The following is a 23,374-nucleotide window of genomic DNA, read 5'->3' on the forward strand; positions in this document are numbered from 1 at the left end:
TTCATCTTAAGGAATTTTGCAGTATCTACTTTTATTAACATATTTAATAAACATAAGTTGGTTTTCAAATCCTCAAAGGGTGCAGAAGACAGGAACCAAACCCCAGGGCCAGCCCAGTGTGGAAAGTCATAGAAACCACCGCATAGAGTGGACACCCAAAGGGCAAGAAACAAATCTGCCTGCTCTTAAGGGAGCTGCAAGGAAAATTTGCCTTTCTCAAATCTGATACTAACTTGGGGTGGAAGGGAAGCTCCTCTAGCTTTTTCTTGCTTTATCCTGATGCTATATGATGAAAAGATAATTAGAAAATATTTTATTATAAAAAAATTTGAATCCATATAGAAATAAGACCATAGTAAATCCCCACCATGCATCCACCACTCTGCTTCAACATGTGGTCAGTCTGGCCTTTCCTGTTTCTTCTTTTCTAATCCCCTCCTTCAATTATATTGAAGCAAATGCCAAACATATCATTCTGTCTGTAAATATGAAAGGATAACTCAAACACTGATACTTGCAATATCAAAGCTTGCTGGTCTCACCATACGCTTTTTATTGCAAGTATCAGTGTTTGAGTTATCCTTTCATATTTACAGACAGAATGATATGTTTGGCATTTGCTTCAATATAATTGAAGGAGGGGATTAGAAAAGAAGAAACAGGAAAGGCCAGACTGACCACATGTTGAAGCAGAGTGGTGGATGCATGGTGGGGATTTACTATGGTCTTATTTCTATATGGATTCAAATTTTTTTATAATAAAATATTTTCTAATTATCTTTTCATCATATAGCATCAGGATAAAGCAAGAAAAAGCTAGAGGAGCTTCCCTTCCACCCCAAGTTAGTATCAGATTTGAGAAAGGCAAATTTTCCTTGCAGCTCCCTTAAGAGCAGGCAGATTTGTTTCTTGCCCTTTGGGTGTCCACTCTATGCGGTGGTTTCTATGACTTTCCACACTGGGCTGGCCCTGGGGTTTGGTTCCTGTCTTCTGCACCCTTTGAGGATTTGAAAACCAACTTATGTTTATTAAATATGTTAATAAAAGTAGATACTGCAAAATTCCTTAAGATGAAAGCTTGCTTCATTATTCCACTGAGCCCCAGGATTCCTGCTGTCACTTGAGTTTTAACTGGAATATGACTTAATGTACTGGAAAAACCTCAGTCTTTTCCTCCTGTGTGTCTCCTTTACTCTCACACTACCATCACATTCACGATACTTTTGATACAAGATGTATGGGGGTTTTCTCCCAGTAAACAATTCTCTGCAACACCAGCTGGGTGTCCTACAATTTAACTCTGTTTCAACACTGTCTACTTAGTAGTGTCATATCCTACAGGTTAAAGGCTCAATCCCATAACACTGCTCCTACCCCATTTCATTTGTTAGAGTGGATCACAGAACTCAGAGAAACACTTATGTTTGTTTAGTAAAGGATATGATCAAGGGTACCGATGAACAGCCAGATGAACTGGCTCATAGAGTGAGATCTGGGAGCTTCTATCCTCATGGAGCTGGAATGTGTCACATTCCCAGTGTGGATGTGTTCCCGTACCTGAAGGCTCCTGGAAACCTGTACTATTGGGATTTTTATGGAGGCTTCCTCACACAGGCATGATCGATCATTAACTCCATTTATACCCCTCTCCCTGCTCTGAAGAATAGGGGGTGGGGCTGAAAATTCCAAGCTTCTAATCATGGCTTGCTCTTTCCAGTGACCAGCTCCCATCCAGAAGCCATCCAGGAGCTCACCCAGAATCACCTCATTAGAAACCAAAGACGCTCCCAGTGTTCTTATCACTTAGGAGTTTACAAGGATTTTAGGAGCCCTGTGTCAGGGACAGCGTCAAAGATACAATATTAGAACAAGAGATGCACCTCGTGATATTATCACTTAGAAAATTACATGGATTTTAGGAGCTCTGTGCCAGGAACTAGGGGCAGAGACCAATACTTATTTTCTATTATTTCACATTTCATTTCTTAACAGACACTGATCCATTTAAGAATGTTTTCAAAACCATTTTATCCAGAAACCTTAATTGTTTTGAAGGAAATTCAGTCAAGGACCCAACCCTGACATATTTCCCTATGCTCTTTTATGTTAAAAAACTAAGTCACGGGACTTCCCTGGTGGTCCAGTGGTTAAGACTCTGCGCTCCAAATGCAAGGGGCATGGGTTCAATTCCTGGTCTGGGAACTAAGATCCCACATGCTGTGTGGGGCAGCCAAAAAAAAAAAAAAAAAAAACTAAGTCACTCCAGGAGACCAGAAACTCTAATGAAATGGTTTTTAAAAAAATTACTATGGGGGCTTCCCTGGTGGCGCAGTGGTTGCGCGTCCGCCTGCCGATGCAGGGGAACCGGGTTCGCGCCCCGGTCTGGGAGGATCCCACATGCCGCGGAGCGGCTGGGCCCGTGAGCCATGGCCGCTGGGCCTGCGCGTCCGGAGCCTGTGCTCCGCCCCCAGGGCCAGCCCAGTGTGGAAAGTCATAGAAACCACCGCATAGAGTGGACACCCAAAGGGCAAGAAACAAATCTGCCTGCTCTTAAGGGAGCTGCAAGGAAAATTTGCCTTTCTCAAATCTGATACTAACTTGGGGTGGAAGGGAAGCTCCTCTAGCTTTTTCTTGCTTTATCCTGATGCTATATGATGAAAAGATAATTAGAAAATATTTTATTATAAAAAAATTTGAATCCATATAGAAATAAGACCATAGTAAATCCCCACCATGCATCCACCACTCTGCTTCAACATGTGGTCAGTCTGGCCTTTCCTGTTTCTTCTTTTCTAATCCCCTCCTTCAATTATATTGAAGCAAATGCCAAACATATCATTCTGTCTGTAAATATGAAAGGATAACTCAAACACTGATACTTGCAATATCAAAGCTTGCTGGTCTCACCATACGCTTTTTATTCAAGTGTGTTGCAATGGCAGCATCTTTGCTAATGAAGAACTCCGACTGGACTCTTTCAAGAACTGGCCCCAGGCATCCCCTGTGGGAGCTGCAGCTCTGGCCAAAGCAGGTTTTTTCTACATAGGTGAGTCAGCAGTTTGCCCCAAGCTCTTGCCTTGCTGCCCATTTAAACCCCACATACACTTCATGATCCTGGGCTCGTATTTAACTAAGCTCAACAATCTTTTCTTTTCATTATTCTTTTTTCTTTAAAAAAAAATTATTTATTTATTTAGGCTGCGCCAGGTCTTAGTTGCAGCGCATGGGATCTTCACTGTGGTGTGCGGGATCTTTTTTTTTAGTTGCGGCATGTGGACTTCTTAGTTGTGGCATGTGAACTCTTAGTTGTGGCATGCGTGTGGGATCTAGTTCCCCTACCAGAGTTGTGGCATGTGAACTCTTAGTTGTGGCATGCGTGTGGGATCTAGTTCCCCTACCAGGGATTGGACCCGGGCCCCCTGCATTGGGAGCGCCGAGTCTTACCCACTGGACCGCCAGGGAATTCCCTCATTATTCCTTATATATTCCTTTTCCTTTCTGTGTCAGATGGCCATACCTACCTTAAGAGGAGCTGGGACGTTTAACTTTTTTTCTGGGTAGCAATGTGCCCAGCTGAAAATTGGGGTCTCTGTTACTATGGAAGAATGAGCGATAACTAGGAGTGTGGATAGCGGTTTTTGCCACAAACTCCTTGGAAGAGAAAGTAAGGAAATTCCTTTTAATGATTCCTAAGCATGTAGAATCTTCCATCAGTTCATAGTATTCTCTCTTGAGCTGCTGGTCATCAGGGAGTTTCACTCTGTAATGCACAAAGAGCGGGCATGTTCCCCTCAGCTAAACCTCTGCCTGAGGTACAATAAGGTGAAAGGATATTGTGTCCTTCCTGGGAACCTTGCTGGCCTTCTTCAGACCAAACACACATGCTAAGTTACAGTGGAGGTCCATGTAGACCTTTTACAGAGGGGTCAAGTCAAGAATACCACAGAGCAGTACAGAGTAGGGGAATGTAGTGTTCACTCGAACTAACAGACATGTTCCATTGGTACAAAAAATCTTAATGCCTCACAGTCTTAAGCATTTGGAAAGGCGGTGTTCCACCCTTTTTTCCTGCTCTCTCCATTCTGTCTTCCTCTTGCCAGCCTTCCTCTAGGACCTTCTGTCCAGTGTCCTCACCCTCTTCCTTTTGAACCTCCTCCTCTCCCCACAAATCCTAGGCATCTCATCCTTTCGGGATTTTGCAAGCTCTAGGACCTCCTATTTTTATCCAGACACAAAGGGAGGTTTTCCTCTGCTCTGGCTTTACAATGCCTACAGGAGTCCAAGAAGAGAAGGAAGATGATGGATGCTCCATTTCTAGTTCAATCTTTTGGTAGATCCAAATGCTAATTTCCTTCCAAAGAAATAGAGTCTCACATGAAGACTTGATCCTACTTCTAGTGGAATAAACCTAGCAATAATGTAGTAAGAGGCATTTGATTCTTCACGAACTTACTTACATGAGAGTTGCTATATTTGCTCATATATATTTTCCTGAGCTCCACATATTTTCTTTCTGATTTATTCATTAAATAAATAACTTACTGAGTGCCTAGTAAGTCCTAGGCACTCTTCTAGGTCCATGAGATTCATTAGGGAGCAAAACAGGAAAAAATCTCTTCCTTCATGGAACTTCAGTTCCACATTCTGATTTGCAAATCTCTTGCTCCACAGAATGAGGAAGGGACAGGGAGAGGGTGTTAATCAGTGCATGGTACATAGGAACATTGAATGTTACTTGTTCATGACCCCATTGGTGAGAGAAGAGCCCTAAATAGAATATTTCCTCACTGGTGACCCAATTTGTGACTTTGTCACAAAATCTGATTGAAAGTGCAAGTAGGGTTCTGCTAGTAAAGGCCTGGTAGTTATTATGTGTGTCACTCGACAAATACACTGGCCAGTGGCACTGATCAAATTTCCTTACTTCTAGGTAAAAGCGACACCGTACAGTGTTTTTCCTGTGGAGGATGTTTGTATAAGTTGGAGGAAGGTGATGACCCATTAGAGGAACACACCAAATATTTTCCTAAGTGAGTATAATGAATGTTTAGTGTCTATGAATCTGGATGTATTGATACTTTAGCAATTTTCCCCTCATTTTATATTCTGATTAAGTCTTTGCCCACCTCTCTGATTCTTACGATGAAGGATGAATCTCTCTCTTTCATGCCCTTGCTTTCATGACCCCTTTCCCATCTAGCCTTCCTCTCACTATAGTCACAGCACAGTTTTGGTTCAATCATTATTTTCACATTACATGTTTACATTATCATGACTTCATAAAGGCGAACCCTAGTAATAAATAATTTACCTTCCCTCCCTGTACCACTTCCAATTTTTGTAGTAAGTAACAATTGTCTTATTAGTATGTTTGCTTAGTTTTTTGGTTTTTGAGGTGAAATTCACACATAAACTATTTTAAAGTGCACAGTCCAGTGGCATTTAGTACATGCACAATGTTATGCAACCACCCCCTGCTGTCTAATTCCAAAACATTTTCATTATCCCCAAAGAGAACTCTGTACCCATTAAGCAGTCATTCCCTATCTCCCCAGTGCACCCTAGCTCCTTAGAGCTACCAGTCAGCTTTCTGTCTCTATAGATTTACTCTTCTGGATATTTTATGTAAATGGAAGCATGTAATATGATCTTTTGTATTTGGCTTCACTTAGCACAATGTTTTGAGGTTCATACATCTTGTAGAATGTATCAGTACTTCATTCTTTTTTATGGCTGAGATACATGTAATTGTATACGTGTATATGTATATATATGTATGTATTTCAGTTTTTCCATCTCCTCGCCAACACTTGTTATTTTCCTTTTTTAAAAATATACCCATTTTCTTAGTTTTAAAATGTATTTAGCACCAGTTCATCTTCAAATTCTCCCAAATGTTTAAATCTTCTCTCCGGTCATTCAAATGTGTAAGATAGCGCACCATTTTCATTTTCTTTTTTTTTTTTTTTTTTTTTTTTTTGCGGTATGCGGGCCTCTCACTGTTGTGGCCTCTCCCGTTGTGGAGCACAGGCTCCGGACGCGCAGGCTCAGCGGCCATGGCTCACGGGCCTAGGCGCTCCGCAGCATGTGGGATCTTCCCGGACCGGGGCACGAACCTGTGTCTCCTGCATCGGCAGGCGGACTCTCAACCACTGCTCCACCAGGGAAGCCCCCATTTTCATTTTCTTAAAGGAGTCTGTTGTGAAGTCTCTGACCTGCTTCAATATGAACTATTTGTCCTGTAGTCACCCTAGGATCCTGGGATCATTCTTCACGGTCATCCTAGGGATTCCTATTGGCTCTCTCCTGTGTTGTAGCTCCTGTTTCCTGGATCTACTGTCACCCTCTTCTTGGTTTATTCACTCACTTTGTTGTTGTTTTGTTTCGTTTAATTGTGGAATTGGATTATGTCTTTTTATTTTTTTAATTAATTTTTATCAGAGTATAGTTGCTTTACAATATTGTGTTAGTTTCTGCTGTACAGCAAAATGAATCAACTATACATATACATATATCCCCTCTTTTTTGGATTTCCTTCCCATTTAGGTCACCACAGTGCATTAGATAGAGTTTCTTGTGCTATACAGTATGTTCTCATTAGTTATCTATTTTATACATAGTGTCAATAGTGTATGTGTGTCAATCCCAATCTCCCAATTCCTCCCACCACCCCCCTTCCCCCTTGGTATCCATACATTTGTTCTCTATGTCTTTTTCTGCTTTGCAAATAAAATCATCTATACCATTTTTCTAGATTCCACATATATGTGTTAATATATGATATTGTTTTTCTCTTTCTGACTTACTTCACTCTATTCATTCACTTTGGAACACTCCTCCACAGTTCCCTGGGAAAGATTGCATAAGCGATACATGTTTTTAGCTTCCATTTAATGCATATATCTGAATATTTATATATATTTTCTCACACTCGTTTGGTAGTTTAGCTAGGTATAGAATTCCAGGTTGGAAGTCATTCTAATTCTAAGTTGTACAGACATTTCTATATTTTCTAATAGCTTCCAATACTGCTGTTGAAATTCCATGTCTTTCTGATTCTTAATCCTTTTATTGCAAACTACTTTTTCCCATCCTGGATGCATTTAGGATTTTCTGTTTGTTTCCAGTGTTCTAAAATTTCATGAATAAATGGCTACTTTTTAATATTTATTTTCTATAGCTCTTTAACCTTTTTTTTTTTTTTTGGCTTATTTTTCACTCACCAAACTCTTCAAAAATGTTCAATTGTAAGAGAACATTTTTTTGTTTTCACTTTGTAATTAGTAAGTGCTCTTCCAGAAATAAATATTAATACAAACAGGTCTTAAATACTTCCATCTAATTCTAAGATTCTAAAGAGGATACAGTTTTGAAGGTGTTTTGACAGAAGTAGTTGTGTTTTTTTCTTTCTTATTTGGATTTAATATTTTGTAAATTTTTAAACAGTGGGGATATTCTTCTTAATTCTTGGAAAAATAAGCTAGAATGCAGTCTAATTTTATTTAGAACCTCTCCTGGACTCTATTAAACTCCCTTTTTGTATGGCATTTTTATTTTTCCTCTGCCTTTTTTGTTTGTTTGTTTTGTGGTTTTTGTTGTTGTTGTTTTTGTTTTTTGGTGCTCCATGTGAGGCTCAAATCTTCTGCCTCTTTTTTAAAATCACAAACTAGGATGCATTTAAAGGAGTACCTAAAATATTTATGTATGATTTAAAGGACAATTAACAAATAAACAAATGAACCCAGCACTAAAGTTAAGAAATTGAGGGCTTCCCTGGTGGCGCAGTGGTTGCGCGTCCGCCTGCCGATGCAGGGGAACCGGGTTCGCGCCCCGGTCTGGGAGGATCCCACATGCCGCGGAGCGGCTGGGCCGGTAAGCCGTGGCCGCTGAGCCTGCGTGTCTGGAGCCTGTGCTCCGCGACGGGAGAGGCCACAACAAAGGGAGGCCCGCAGACCACAAAAAAAAAAACAAAACAAAAAAAAAAAAGAAAAGAAAAAGAAATTGAATATTATCAAGTCCTTAGAATGCTACTGTGTGCCCACCTTCCCAATTCTGATTATATCCTTGTCCCTCCAATTCAGAGGTAAACATGATCCTGAAATTTGAGTTAATTGTTCCTTCCTCTCCTAATGGTTTCACCAACTACATGTGTATCGTTAAACACATTTAACTTTGCCTATTCTTGAAGTTCAAATAAATGGAAGCATACTGCATGGTTCTTCTGTGATGACTGACTTATTTTACTCAACCTTTACACAAAGTCTTTGAGACTTATTCATAATTATGTATAGAGTTGTAGTTCACTTGTTCTCATTGCTATATAGTATATTGTTTTATGAATATATAATTTATCCATTCTATTCTAGATTCAACATCTGGGTTGTTTTCAGTGTTGCAATTCAAATAATGCCACTATGAACCCTCTTGTACATAATTCCCAGTGCTCATATGTGTTTCTCCAGGATGCATAACCAACCAGGGAATTGCAGAGTAATAGGGTTTGCACATACTCAACTTTATTAGATTATGCAAAACTTTTTTTGAAGTGGTTGTACTGATTTATATTCTCACTAGCATAGATGTTTCCATTCTGTCTGCTTCCTCACTAATTTAGTATTGCCCAAATTTTAATTTTTGCCAATCTAATTACTAATAATGTTGAGCATATTTTCATATTTTCCCATATAGTTTCCTTGTTCTTTTTCTTCAGGACCATATCTTGGCTATTATTTGCCCTTTCCTCTTTCATATTCAGAGAATATATGAAATGTCCCTCTTTATCTCTCATAGTACTCCTTATTCTTAAGTCTTTATCTGATATTAATATATGTAGCCACTCTAGCTTTTGTATAGTTTTTACATGATACTACCTTTTTTGAAATCGTTCTACTTTTTTTTTTTTTGGCCACGCTGCGTGGCTTGAGGGATCTTAGTTCCCTGACCAGGGATTGAACCCAGAGAGCATCAAGTCCTAACCACTGGACCACCATGGAATTCCCAAAATCATTTTACTTTTAATCTATGACTTTATATTTATGACTTTATATTTAAAGTGAGTTTCTTGTAGGCAACATAATTGGGTCTTGCTTTTTTTTAACAGTCTGACAATATCTGCTTTCTTTTTTGTTGTTGTTGTTTGTTTTTGTTTGTTTGAGTTTTTTTGGCTGTATTGCGAGCTCATGGGATCTTAGTTCCCTGACCAGGGATCTAACCTGGGCCCCTGGCCGTGAGAGCTCAGAGTCCTAACCCCTGGACCCCCAAGAAATTCCCCAATATCTGCTTTCTAATGGGAGTGTTTAGAACATTTACATTTAATATAATTATTAATATGGTTGGATTTATATCTACTATTTTGCTATTTGTTTTCTATTTATCCCATCTCTTCTTTGTTTCTTCTTCTTTTCCTGACTTGCATTTGAGTAATTTTTAGTATTCCATTTTATCTCTATTGTTGGCTTTTTAGATGTACGTCTTTATCTTTTTAGTACCTGCTCTAGAATCTACATAATGCATGTTTAACATATCACAGTCATGTTCAAATAATATTATCAGAGTTGACATATAATGTATGAACCGTATAACAGTATACTTCTATTTTCCCCCTCCTATTGTTTGTGATTTTGTTTTCATACATCTTTACATCACATATATTCTAAATCTCACAATATAGTATTATATCTTTGCTTTAAAAATTATCTTTTAAATACATTTAAAAAGAGAAAAAACGTATTTCTTATTTACCCATTGAGTTACCATCCCTGGCACACTTCATTCCTTTGGGTAGAACCAAGTTTCCATCTGTTATCATTTTCCTTTTAACTGAAGAACTTCCTTTAACTTTTCTTGTAGTGCTGGTCTGCTGGCAACTAACTGTATTGGCTTTACTTGTATGAAAATGCCTGTATGTTACCTTCCTTCAGAGTACTTTTCCTTGATGGGTCTATCTGCATAGTGACCTTGGACAGAAGCATTTGAAGTCCTACTAGCTATTTTCCTGTAGCTACCCTTCTATTCCTGGGCTCATCTTCAAGTAGGAAAATAAAAATGACGTGTCCTCTTGCTTTATCTCCTGCTTTCCTGTAATTCAGCAGCATAAAAATAAACCAAGATAGTTGTTTCTAGTTTTATCATTTACCTACTGACATTTATAGTTCTCATCTATCCAAATTAATGATTGTGGGTAGAGCTCTTTAGAATTTTCTTCCTTGGTTCTTCAGGCAGACGTCATACCTGAGTTTAGAAGGTATTTTATGTTCCAGTTTCATGATGTCTAGCAAATTGTTTCTACAGAGTATGTTTGTGGCCATTCTTTAGCCTTCATATTGATGGAGTTTTTTTCTAAAATAAACTTTTTATTTGGGAAAAATTTTCGACTTAGAGAAAAGGTGAAAAGATAATCCAGAGAGTTCCTATATTCCCACACCCAGTTTCCTCTAATACTAACACCTTATATTATCCTGGTACATTTGTTAAAATTAAAAAACCAACACTGGTACATTGCTATCAACTCCAGATGTTATACGTGTTTCACCATTTTTTCTACTAATGTCCTTTTGTTGTCATTATTCCAGAATCCATAGATAGAATTGTCTTCTCTATTTTTTTTCCTTTAGGTTCATTTTAGCTGGTCTCATGGATGAGTGTTAAATATGCTCCCATTCCACCAAATTGGCTGGTTATCCCCACCATTACTTTATGAACCATTTATATCTCTACTGCTGAGATTTATAGTCTACATGTCTTGTTTGATAAAGACACTGACAGAATCACTGGAAATGTTAATTTTATACTTAATTTTTGCCACTAAACTCTAACAGTGTTTTTGAAAACCTAATGCAAATGCTTAATTGCATACAACTATTTTTAAAATTAATTAATTAATTTATTTATTTTTGGCTGTGTTGGGTCTTCGTTGCTGCGTGCAGGCTTCTCATTGCGGTGGCTTCTCTTGTTGAGGAGCACGGGCTCTAGGTGCGCGGGTTTCAGTAGTTGTGGCATGTGGGCTCAGTAGTTGTGGCTCACGGGCTCTAGGGCTCACAGGCTCAGTAGTTGTGGCACATGGGCTTAGCTGCTCCGCAGCATGTGGGATCTTCCCGGACCAGGGCTCAAACCCGTGTCCCCTGCATTGGCAGGCAGATTCTTAAACACTGTGCCACCAGGGAAGTCCCATACAATTATTTTTATAACTTTTAACTTTTGTGCTTAGTTGTCAGTTTCTCCAAAATATGAAGTGCTCTGCAGAAGTGATTCCAGACCTTCAGAGCCATGGTGAACTATCTGACTTAACGGTATGAACACCACCTTGTTTATTTTCAGAGTGTGTGATCATGTGATTAAAAACTGTTTTTGAACAGGACCTGCTCATCATAAAAAAAATAAATAGGGCTCCCCCGGTGGCGCAGTGGTTGAGAGTCCGCTTGCTGATGCAGGGGACACAGGTTCGTGCCCCGGTCTGGGAAGATCCCACATGCCGCGGAGAGGCTAGGCCTGTGAGCCATGGCCGCTGCGCCTGCACGTCCGGAGCCTGTGCTCTGCAACGGGAGAGGCCACAGCAGTGAGAGGCCCGTGTACCGCAAAAAAATAATAATAATAAAAAAAAAAAATAAATGAATTCTACAAATATCCGTTAAGCACCGATCATGCACCAGTTGCAGATGGGGATGCTACAATAAACAAAAGATAATACCTAGTTTCATGAAATGTAGAGTCAATCCCTTCTACTTTGAGGCCCAGACTCGTTTGGATCTAAAAGTTGATTAGCATCCAGGCTACCTGGATTCCATCTGTGATCATCATTTGGAGGACAGTAAGGTCTGACTTGGTAGTTGGCTTTTCTCAAAGCTGGGAAGATATGTTTCTTTTACAACAGCAACCAACCAACCAAATCAAAAATACAGATTAATAGGTTGACCTCTTTTTTTTTTTTTTTTTTTTTTTTCAGGGAAGCCCCTGGTTGACCTCTTTTTAAACTGAGAAATTCTACATAGTTCTCTAGGAGATTAGCCACTGCCAATTTAATACTACACACACCCCTTATTTGAGGCTGTATGTTAGGTGTATTATGTTCGTCATCCCCCAAAAAGAAAACAAGGTAATTTGTCGTTCACTTGATTCATCTTTGCTCATCCCTCCACCTCCCTTAAATAGCTTATTTTAAAAATATATTTATTTATTTTTTATGGCTGTGCCGGATCTTAGTTGTGGCATGTGGGATCTTTCAGTTGTGGCATGGAGGCTCATAGTTGTGGCATGTGGACTCTTAGTTGCAGCATGCATGCAGGATCTAGTTCCCCGACCAGGGATGGAACCCAGGCCCCCTGCACTGGAAGCTGGAGTCTTACCCACTGGACCACCAGGGGAGCCCCTTAAATAGCTTATTTTTAAAGGAAGAAACATAACTTTCCTATATCCCAGGTATGTAATATTTAAAAAAACTATTGATAACTAAGATCAGAAGTTGCACCTAATGATTTCTGGAGGGTCCGTCTTGCTCTAGACACTGTGATTCTAATTATCTGGACAGTAATCACAGCTCAAGTCACCCATGGAATGCACTGTTGGATATCACCCAGGAGCACACGCTTGCGTGTGTTTGCAGATCACTTATTGTTTCATATTTGTAGCACTCCTCCCTGCAACTGGCATAAATACTTGAGGATGGGTTGGGTTTAGAAAATGTCTGGTCCCTAATTGTAATTCAAAGCCCCACCCTCTTATGCAAATGTTGATTTTATAGAGGATTTTCTTTTCAAAGGAAACTACAAGTGAAAGCAATCTTGAAGAGTCAGCAGTGAGTTCTGCAGTGCCAGGTAAGGATCTGGAAGTAGCACATGGGATTAGATGAATGTGTACATATATTTCTACGTAGGGGATTTTTTTTTTTTTTTGCGGTTCGAGGGCCTCTCACTGCCATGGCCTCTCCCGTTGCGGAGCACAGGCTCCGGACGTGCAGGCTCAGCGGCCATGGCTCACGGGCCCAGCCGCTCCGCAGCATGTGGGATCTTCCCGGACTGGGGCACGAACCCATGTCCCCTGCATCGGCAGGCGGACTCTCAACCACTGCGCCACCAGGGAAGCCCTACGTAGGGGATTTTAAAAGAGTATTTATAACTGTGCCTCCTTGCTTTTCTCCACAGAGGTGGCCCATGGTGAAGCCCAGTGGCTTCAGGAGGCAAAGCGTCTGAGTGAGCACCTGAGAAAAGCCTACACCAGTGCCTCTTTCTGCCACATGTCTTTGCTTGAGGTCTCTTCCTGTCTAGCCACTGATCAGCTGCTGAGTTGTGATCTGTCGCTTGCTTCAAAACACATCATCAATACTGTGCAGGAGCCTGTGGTGTTGCCTGAGGTCTTTGCTAACTTGAACTCCATCATGTGTGTGGAGGGTGAAGCTGGTAGTGGAAAGACGGTCCTCCTGAAGAAAATAGCTCTTCTATGGGCATCAGGATGCTGTCCCTCGTTACACAGGTTCCAGCTGGTTTTCTACATCTCCCTTGGCTCTACCAGACCGGACCAGGGGCTGGCCAATGTCATTTGTGACCAACTCCTAGAGACAGAAGGATCTGTTACTGAAATGGGCCTGAGGAACATCATCCAGCAGTTAAAGAACCAGGTGTTATTCCTTTTGGATGACTACAAAGAGATGTGCTCAATCCCCCAAATCATAGAGAGGATGATTCAAAAAAACCATTTGTCAAGGACCTGCTTATTGATTGCTGTCCATACAAACAGGGCCAAGGACATCCGCCGATACCTAGATACAATTCTAGAGATCAAAGCGTTTCCCTTCTGTAATACCATCTATATATTACGGAAGCTCTTTCCAGATGATTTGACCCGTCTGCGAAAGTTTATGGTTGACTTTAGAATGAATGAAACATGGCTGGGAATTCAGAAAACTCCCTTCTTCGTAGCAGCAGTCTGTGCTAATTGGCTTCGGTATCCTTTTCGTCAGTCCTTTGATGATGTGGCTGTTTTCAAGTCCTATATAGAATGCCTTTTCTTGAAGCACAAAACTGCAGCTGACCTTCTCAAAGCAACTGTGTCCTCCTGTGGTGAGCTGGCCTTGAAAGGGTTTTTTTCATCTTGCTTTGAGTTTAGTGATGATGATCTCATAGAAGTAGGGATTGGTGAAGATGAAGATCTAGCCATGTACCTGATGAGCAAATTCACAGCCCAGAGACTGAGGCCAGTCTATCAGTTTTTGAATGCTTCATTCCAAGAATTCCTTGCTGGGATGAGGCTGACTGAACTCCTGGATTCAGATAGGCAAGAGGATCAAGATTCGGGACTTCATTATTTGAAACAAATTAACTCAACCATGATGGCTGTAGGTCCCTATGAAAAATTTTTGAACTATGTCTCTTGCCACCCTTCAACAAAGGCAGGGCCAACAATTGTATCCCAATTGCTTCTTTTGGTGGATAATCAAGAGACACTGGAGAATATATCTGAAAATGATGACTACCTGAAGCATCATCCAGAGATTTCAGAGAAGATGCAGTATCTCAGGGTGTTGTGGCAATTCTCTCCAGAAGATTACCTTTCACTGGTTTCAAAACATTTACTGGCTCTGGCTGTAAAAATTGCTTATCGAAGCAACACTGTTGCTGCCTGTTCTCCATTTATTTTGCAGTTCCTTCAGGGGAGAACCCTGTCTTTGAGTGTACTTAAGTTACAGTATTTTTTTGACCACCCAGAAAGCCTGTTATTGTTGGGGAGCGTCCAGGTCTCCATAAGAGGAAATAGGTTACCCAAATTAGATTTACCATTACTGGGAAAAATTTTAGACAAATCCCAGGCACCAACTATAGATCAGGACTATGCTTCTGCCTTTGAACTTGAGAGTGAATGGAAGCAGAATTTAGTTGAAAAACAGGAAACCATGTACAGTTTTCTGAACATGCAACTCAAGGCACCAGCAGATATCAGCACTGGCTATTGGAACCTTTCTCCAAAGCAGTACAAGATTCCCCTTCTGGAAGTTCATGTGACTGGTGCTGATGCTGTGGATCAGGAGATGCTAAGGTTTCTAACGAAAGTTTTCTCAGCTTCACAGCACGTTGAACTCCACTTGACCAGCTGCAGCGGTTTTATTGAAAGCATCCGCCCAGCTCTTGAGCAGTATAAGGCCTCGTTCACCAAGTGCTCCATACGCCAATCTGAGCTGAGTGCAGTAGAACAGGAATTGCTTCTCACTCTGCCTTCCCTAGAATCTCTTGAAGTCTCAGAGACAACCCATCTACAAGGTAAACCTGCACCTGTTTTAGATGACTGTTAGGATGTGTACTTTTATCTTCTCACTCTTAGTTTTAGGTGGATGAAAACTTCTGAAAGTGTGAGACCATAAATCCTTGCTGATTGAACAGATATAAAATAAATCTTTACTAACTTATTTCTGTCAATAATATGAATTAGTGAAAGGCTTCCAAATAACAGAATGGCTTTCAAACTCTGATAAAAATAATAAAATGACTAATGAAGTCTCTTAATAAACAGATGACTTGTTATTAGTAAAAGAATGATCTATATGTAAATGATGCTTGAGAACTACCCTCACCCCACCTGCTTCATGGAAGAAAGGGCTTGTACTCTGGGAAATAAACAAGTGGGAAGTAGTATCTCCCAGTTATTTGTGTCTCCTTTCACTTGTCTAAGCAGTGTTTGAGAGTTTTCAGTGTAGACTTTATCATCTTTCATTAAATTTATCCCTAGGTTTGTGTTTTTGATACTCTTATAAATATTTAAATTTTTTCATTTTCTGATTGTTGCTAGTATGGGTTTGATTTTCAGCAGTTTGTTGAATGCCTAGATGTGCTTTGCTTTGTATCTATCTTACTTGAGGGTCACTGAACATTTTTTTGGATCTGTGGGTTGATACTTATTTATCATCAAATTTAGAAAAATTTTGTTTTTTCAAATATTTTTTCTCATGGTAAAACATACGTGAAACTTCAAAATCATTTTTCCGTATACAATTCAGTGGCATTAAGTACAATTACAGTGTTGTGCAACCATCACCACTATCCACTTCCAGAACCTTTTCATCATCCCAAACTCTGTACCTATTAAACAATAACTCCTCCTTCTCCCCAGCTGCTGATGTCTCTATGAATTTGTCTATTCTAGTTCACGTAAGTGAATCCATACAATATTTTGTCCTTTTGTGTCTGGCTTCTTTCATGTTATTCAGGTTCATCCATGTTGTAGCATGTGTCAGAACTTCACTACTTTTATAGCTGAATAATATTTCATTGTATGTATATATCACATTTTATTAATCAATTCATCTGTTGATGGACACTTGCACTGTTTATTCTGGCTAAAGTTGCCATGAACATGGGTGCACAAATATTACTTTGAGACCCTACTTTCAATTCTTCTGGATATATTCCCAGAAGTGGAATTACTGGCTATTAATGATAGTAATTCTATTTTAATTTTCAAGGAAACTCCAAACTCTTTTCCACGCTGGCTGCAGCATTTTACATTCCTACAAGCAATGTACAAGGGCTCCAGTTTCTTCACATCCTCAATGCTTTTTTGTTTTTTTTTAAATCAGAGACATCCTAATAGGTGTGAAATTGTATCTCACGTTGGTTTTGATTTGCCTTTTCCTAATGACTAATGCTGTTGAGCATCTTTTCATGTGCTTATTGGCTGTTAGTACGTCTTTTTTGGAGACAGTCTATTAAATCCTTTTGCCCATTAAAAAAAATTGAAGTGTAGTTTATTTACAATTTTGTGTTAGTTTCTGGTGTACAGCAAAGTGATTCAGATAGTGTGTGTGTGTGTGTGTGTGTGTGTGTATATATATATATATATATATAAACTTTTTCAGATTCTTTTCCATTATAGATCATTACGAGATATTGAATATAGTTCCCTGTGCTATACTGTAGGTCCTTGTTTATTTTATACATAGTAGTCTATATCTGTTAATCTCAAACTCCTAATTTATCCCTCCATCCCTCCCCTTTCCCCTTTGGTAACCATAAGTTTTTTTCTATGTCTGTGAGTCTATTTCTATTTTGTAAATAAGTTCATTTGTATCACTTTTTTAGATTCCACGTAGAAGTGATATCATATGATATTTGTCTGTCTGACTTACTTCATTTAGTATGATAATCTCTAGGTCCATCCATGTAGCTGCAAATGGCATTATTTCATTCTTTTTTATGGCTGAGTAATATTCTGTTGTGTGTGTGCATCACATCCTCTTTATCCAGTCATCTGTTGATGGACATTTAGGTTGCTTCCATGTCTTGGCTATTGTAATAGTACTGCTGTGAACACTGTGGTGCATGTACCCTTTCAAACTATGGTTTTCTCCTGATACATGCCCAGGAGTGGGATCGCTGGATCATACGGTAACTCTATTTTTAGTTTAGTTTTTTTTTTTTTTTGGCTGCATTGGGTCTTCATTGCTGCGTGCAGCCTTTCTCTAGTTGCAGTGTGCAGGCCTCTCATTGTGGTGGCTTCTCTTGTTGTGGAGCACGGACTCTGAAGCGCAGGCTTCAGTAGTTGTGGCATGTGGGCTCAGTAGTTGTGGCTCATGGGCTCTAGAGCGCAGGCTCAGTAGTTGTGGTGCACGGGCTTAGTTGCTCCACGGCATGTGGGATCTTCCTGGACCAGGGATTGAACCCGTGCCCCCTGCATCGGCAGGCGGATTCTTAACCACTGCGCCACCAGGGAAGTCCCTATTTGTAGACTTTTTGATGATAGCCATTTTGACCATTGTCAGGTGATACCTCATAGTTTTGATTTGCATTTCTCTAATAATTAGCAATGTTGAGCATATTATGTGCTTGTTAGCCATCTGTATGTCTTCTTTGGAGAAATGTCTCTTTAGGTCTCCTGCCGATTTTGTGATTGGGTTGTTTGTTCCTTTGTCCATTTTTTAAATTGTGTTGTCTTTTTGTTTTGAGTTATAGGAGTTCTTTGTATAATTAAATCTTTATTGGACACTTGGTTTTAAAATATTTTCTCCTACAGATTGCCCTTTTCACTGTCTCAATAATGTACTTCAATCTGTAAAGTTTCAAATTTCAATGAAGTCCAATTTGTCTGTTTTTCTTTTGTGCTAGTGCTCTTGGTAGCATATGTAAGAATCTATTGTCAAATCCAAGGTCATGAAGATTTATTCCTGTTTTCTTCTAAGAGTTGTATGGTTTTAGCTCTTATATTTAGGTTGTTGATTCATTTTGAGCCAATTCTGTATATGGTGGTGGGAGGTAAGGGTCCAACTTCTTTGCATGGAGAAATTCAGTTGTCCCAGCCCCATTTGCTCAGATGTCTTTGTGAATCCAGAGTGTAGTACAAGGCTTCTCACATAGTAGATGAGAAGTAAAATATTGCCTGCCGTATCAGTAAACAAAGGATGTTGTAGCTATCAGCAATTGCAGCCACCCCCAATAGTAAGCCCTGAGGAAACTCAGGAAGGAAACAAAGAATACCTGCCATCTAGAAGTCATCAGACTGCAGCCACCCCAAAGGGTGCCGCTTGAAGAAACTCAGGATGTGAAAACACAGGATACTGGCCCCAGATAGCTGAGGTGCATGTCAAAAGAACGATTTTAGTGACCCCAGACTCTTGCATCTTCCCATACATAGAAAAGTGCTAAATTCTTTAACTTGAGATATCTAGTTTTCTTTTATTAACAGTAATCTTTTGTTCTGACTACCTGCCTTTGTTGCAAAACTCCTGTATATCCTAGCTCCCCGCCTCACCTCCTTGGAGCAGTTTTCTCAGGATTACTTGAGATGCTGCCTCCCGGACTTGAAGTCCTAAGAATGTCCACCGAATAAAACATAACTCAAAACTTGTAGGTTTTGCATTAGTTGACATAATCAGTAAATGCTGCAGAAAGCATTATCTTCATATATGTGCTTTCTAAAAAAAGAAAGTCTTATGGTATGTGAAAGGTTTTCATTTGAAATATGAAAATAGTTTGATGACTCAAATGACAGTTTGAAATTTTGCATTTGGAACTCTTTAGATTAATAATGGGAAACTGTGTGCTACTTTCTAGATCAACTCTTTCCTAGTTTGGACAAGTTTTTGTGCCTGAAAGAACTGTCTGTGAATCTGGGTGATAAACGAGATGTTTTTTCAGTCATTCCTGAAGAATTCCTAAATCTCCACCATATGGAGAAATTATTGATCCAAATTTTAGCTGAATACGGTCCTTCCAAACTAGGTAAGTGTGGCACTTTGATTTACTTGTTTTTATATCACTTGGAAAACCTACTTGGCCAATAATTTATTTAAGTTAAATCTTCTGTGGATCTGAGGGTGTAGCCTGTATCCAAGGTAAATTGTGGGAATAGCACTTGTTGTCATTAAAAAATGACAGCTATTGGTAATTATTGAGCCGTTACTACATGGTAGGAATTGTTCTAAGCTCTTTATAAATATTAACTCATTTAACCTTCATACCCATTCTACAAGGTGAATACTATTATATTCTCATTTTTACAGTGGGGGAAATGGAGTTATAGAGGTTAAGTATTGATAATTTGCTCAAGGTCACCCAGATAAGGAAAAGGTAAATTTGCAATTAAACACAGGAATTCTGACTATTAAGTCTGAGCTCTTAACCAGTGGTATGTACTGCCTCTCCAAAAATAGTTTGTAGAGTTCTTTTATTTTTTGTTTAAGTTGCTCTTACGTTGCAACTTAGAGATCTGCCAGATAAGAGGGAAGGAAATCTGATGATTCGTAGTAATCAGAAGCCTTTCCCTGTTTCTCATCAGCCTATTCTCATGGTTGATGAACAACCTGTACAGCTATCTTTCTTAAATATATCATTTAGCAAAATGACTTAGGTATCATCAATTCCTTAGTTTAGTAAAGACTAAAGACTAAAAAAAGGTAATCTCTACTGAACTGACATGCAGAGCTGCATGCAGAAAATGTGTAGCTGAAGCTGGAAGTAGTTTTCTTATATTTCTCAGCAATTTTTTCATCAAATTTAAGTTTTGCTTCAGAGTTGTCACTGCCTTTATGTTTCTTTGCATAGTGTTTCTATAGTGTAGACATCATGTGCAAACTTAGAGACATTAGGATGTTAAAGCTGAAGGTTTTAGCTGAGTCAATGCCATTACTATATAGAGGAGAAAACTGATTCCCCAGAGAGGGTCAGTAATGACGGTTCACGTAGCTCATCAGTTAGTCACAGACCCTGAACCTAAGCCCAATTCATTACATCATGATGCTTTATTTTAATTCACTATTGTTGAAACAAGTTAATAAATTATATGACTAATTCTGATAGAAATTTTCAATCTCTGATGCCTTAAATCTGATATTTTACAGTCAAATTAATTCAGAATTCTCCAAACCTTCGTGTTTTCCATCTGCAATGTAATGTCTTTTCGGATCTTGAGTCTCTCATGACTGTACTTGCTTCCTGCAAGAAACTTGAAGAAATTAAGCTTACTGGACCATTTTTTGAAGCCGCCCCATTTGGTAAGAGCTATAATTGTAAAATTTTGGTTTAAGATCCTTCTGTGGACAGTCATTTTTTAACAGCCAAATTTTAAAAATGCAATTGATGTCAAAGAACAAAACTATTGCAATAAATATCTGATCTTAAATGAATTTTAAAGTAAGGTATATTTGTTTCTAGATGTTTAAACATGTCTAGTTATGAGAATTGTTTCCTGAGCAAAGATTTGTGTTATCTACTTGTCACACTAATTAATTCAATCTGAATTATTATATTAATTTCTATCACTTTTAAAATACTCTTTAAACACATTACTTTTTGGTATAAGAAATGTAGCTGACATAACTAAATTTTTCTTTTCCCTTTTATAGTCATTGTTTTACCAAATTTTATTTCTCTGAAGATATTAAATCTTGAGCACCAATATATTCCTGATAAGGAAACAGCTGAAAAATTTGGTATGTTTATAAAACAGTGCCTAAAGCTTGCTCTTTATTCTTTCCCCCATAAAATCCTCCTATTTTGCATCAGCTATAACAAATTACAACATGTATTAGCTGCCCTTGCTCATTAGGAGGGACAGTGCTGCTCAACTTCTACCCTCCAAATGCCTTGATCTCACTTGATGTCTTTCAAAGCAATGTTCTGAGTGACTCATTTCTTTGAATACAGATCTGTTACAGCACTATGCAATTTCTTATTTATTTATTTATTTGTCTGCGCTGGGTCTTAGTTATGGCATGCGGGATCTTCATTGCGGCATGCTGGATCTTTTAGTTGCAGAATGTGAGATCTTTAGTTGCGGCATTGGGATCTAGTTCCCTGACCAGGGATCGAACCTGGGCCCCCTGCATTGGGAGCACAGAGTCTTAGCCACTGGACCACCAGAGAAGTCCCAGCACCATGCAATTTCATTGCCAGGTATCCATTCCAGACAAGTTGAATAGCTGTTGTTTCAAAGGTTTCTAGAATATAGGTGAAACTATCTTTTAAGGTTATGAAAACTCAGTATATGAAAACCTAGATTTAACAAAATGATAACTATAGAGGTTACGTTTTCAACTTATTTTTTTATGATTACAAAAGCAATGTATGCTCTGGAAAAAAAGTTCTAACAGGTCTTAAAAGATAAACTGAAGCATATTAAAAATTAAGAATTTATTTGAACAAAAATGGGGACTTCCCTGGTGGCGCAGTGGTTAAGAATCTGCCTGCCAATGCAGGGGACACAAGTTCGAGCCCTGGTCTGGGAAGATCCCACATGCTGCAGAGCAACTAAGCCCGTGAGCCACAACTACTGAGCCTGAGCTCTAGAGCCCGCGAACCACAACTACTGAAGCCTGCACTACAAGAGCCCATGCTCTGCAACAAGCGAAGCCATGCTAAGGAGGGATCAAAGTGAAAAGTCAAGTTATGAGAGTGGTGGATTGTGAGGATTTAGTGCTAGGAGGAAGAGGCAGAACTCACTAAGGATGACAACAGGACAGAAAGGAAGGGGGCTGAAGGCATTGAGGAGCTAGGAGAGTATCCTGGGGGCCAGTAGAAGCTTCAGTCTAGAAGAGGAAATGGATGGGAATTTCCTGGTGATCCAGTGGTTAGGACTCCACTCTTTCACTGCCGAGGGCCCGGGTTCAATACCAGGTTGGGGAACTGCAAGCTGTGTGGTGCAGCCAAAAAAAAAACACAAGGAAATGGAGATGTGATAGGCCTTTTGGACTTCAGTACAGGAGAGACTGGTTGGGGAAGGGTGGAGGAATGGTTGTCTAGAGGTAGAAATGAAGATCAAGGTGTAGGCTGACCCCTTTCTCTAGCCCTCGGAGAGAAAGAGGAATAGCCTCTATGCTACATGGGGACTCAGAGAATGTGCATGATTTTGAGACTTTCAGTTACAATTGTTTGGGGACACAGTACAGAGAATAGCTTTTTTATCTCTTCTGATAGCCTACACTTTAGGTTCTCTAAATAACCTGGAAGAATTGATCCTTCCTTCTGGGGATGGGATTCATCAAGTGGCCAAACTGATCATCCAGCAATGTCAGCATCTTCAATGTCTCCGCATTCTCTCATTTTTCCAGACTTTGGATGATGACAGCGTGGTGGAAATTGGTGAGATACCCTGAGATAAACTCTTTCAGCTCACATGAAAGCCAGTGGTATTACTCAAGCTTTCTGCTGCAAAATGTCTACAAAAACATTCATCCCTCTAAAAATGTTCAACCCACTTCCTCATTCATATTGTTCCCTCTAATGTTCTGTGAATTTTGGTTCATTCTGGTCAGATTTAGAAGTAAAAGATAGCCTCCCACTTGAGACTACACAAGCCCTCAAGTCCGTTCTTAACACCTAGTGTCTCAGACACCTGGCCACATACCCACCACGTACTCCCTTTTTATAGTACTTTTTTTAAAATAGAAAATTAATACACGTAAAGAAAAGTACGAAATCGTAAGTGTACAGCTCAATGAGTTTTCAAGTGAACATACTTAAATCTTGTTACTCATACTTGTGTAACCATTACTCCTTAGGTTACAATATAGAATATTACATCCCAGAAGCCGCCTTTTTGTCCCTTCTGACACCGCATTCCCCTCCTTCCCAAAGGTGACCACCATACTGCTTTCTTTCACCATAGATTAGTTTTACCTGTTTTAAAAATATATGTCACGGAATCCTCCACAGTATGTACTCTTGTGCCTGCCTCTTCGGGCTCAACATACTTGTGATTCTGATTCATACTGATGCGTGTGACTATAGAGTTCACTGATTTTCATTGCTGTATATTGTCCCATGTATGACTATACATACGCCAATTTATCCATTCAACTGGATATGAGTTGGCTACTACGAATGATGCCGCTATGAACATTCTGTACGTGACTGTTGATGCATATACGGAGGTATTTCTAGGCCGGACTTTGAGTCATTTG

At 39.4% G+C, this 23,374-nt stretch overlaps 1 protein-coding gene across 2 annotated transcripts in view; it reads left to right on the top strand.

Moving 5' to 3' along the window:
- LOC102986844 (general transcription factor IIH subunit 2) overlaps positions 1-23,374 on the top strand; it is a 69,208-nt gene that overhangs the window by 42,387 nt on the left and 3,447 nt on the right. The window contains exons 2-10 of one of the 2 annotated variants that reach the window (XM_024121106.3): positions 2,927-3,046; positions 4,931-5,030; positions 11,207-11,288; positions 12,755-12,809; positions 13,137-15,245; positions 19,029-19,196; positions 20,315-20,467; positions 20,819-20,905; positions 22,389-22,553. In XM_024121106.3, coding sequence (XP_023976874.1) covers positions 2,927-3,046; positions 4,931-5,030; positions 11,207-11,288; positions 12,755-12,809; positions 13,137-15,245; positions 19,029-19,196; positions 20,315-20,467; positions 20,819-20,905; positions 22,389-22,553 — 3,039 coding nt within the window. The remainder of the gene's footprint in view (positions 1-2,926; positions 3,047-4,930; positions 5,031-11,206; positions 11,289-12,754; positions 12,810-13,136; positions 15,246-19,028; positions 19,197-20,314; positions 20,468-20,818; positions 20,906-22,388; positions 22,554-23,374) is intronic. The other variant, XM_024121115.3, reaches the window with a different exon arrangement.

The sequence above is a fragment of the Physeter macrocephalus genome, chromosome 8 (assembly GCF_002837175.3).
Source record: "Physeter macrocephalus isolate SW-GA chromosome 8, ASM283717v5, whole genome shotgun sequence".
NCBI classification, from domain to species: domain Eukaryota; kingdom Metazoa; phylum Chordata; class Mammalia; order Artiodactyla; family Physeteridae; genus Physeter; species Physeter macrocephalus.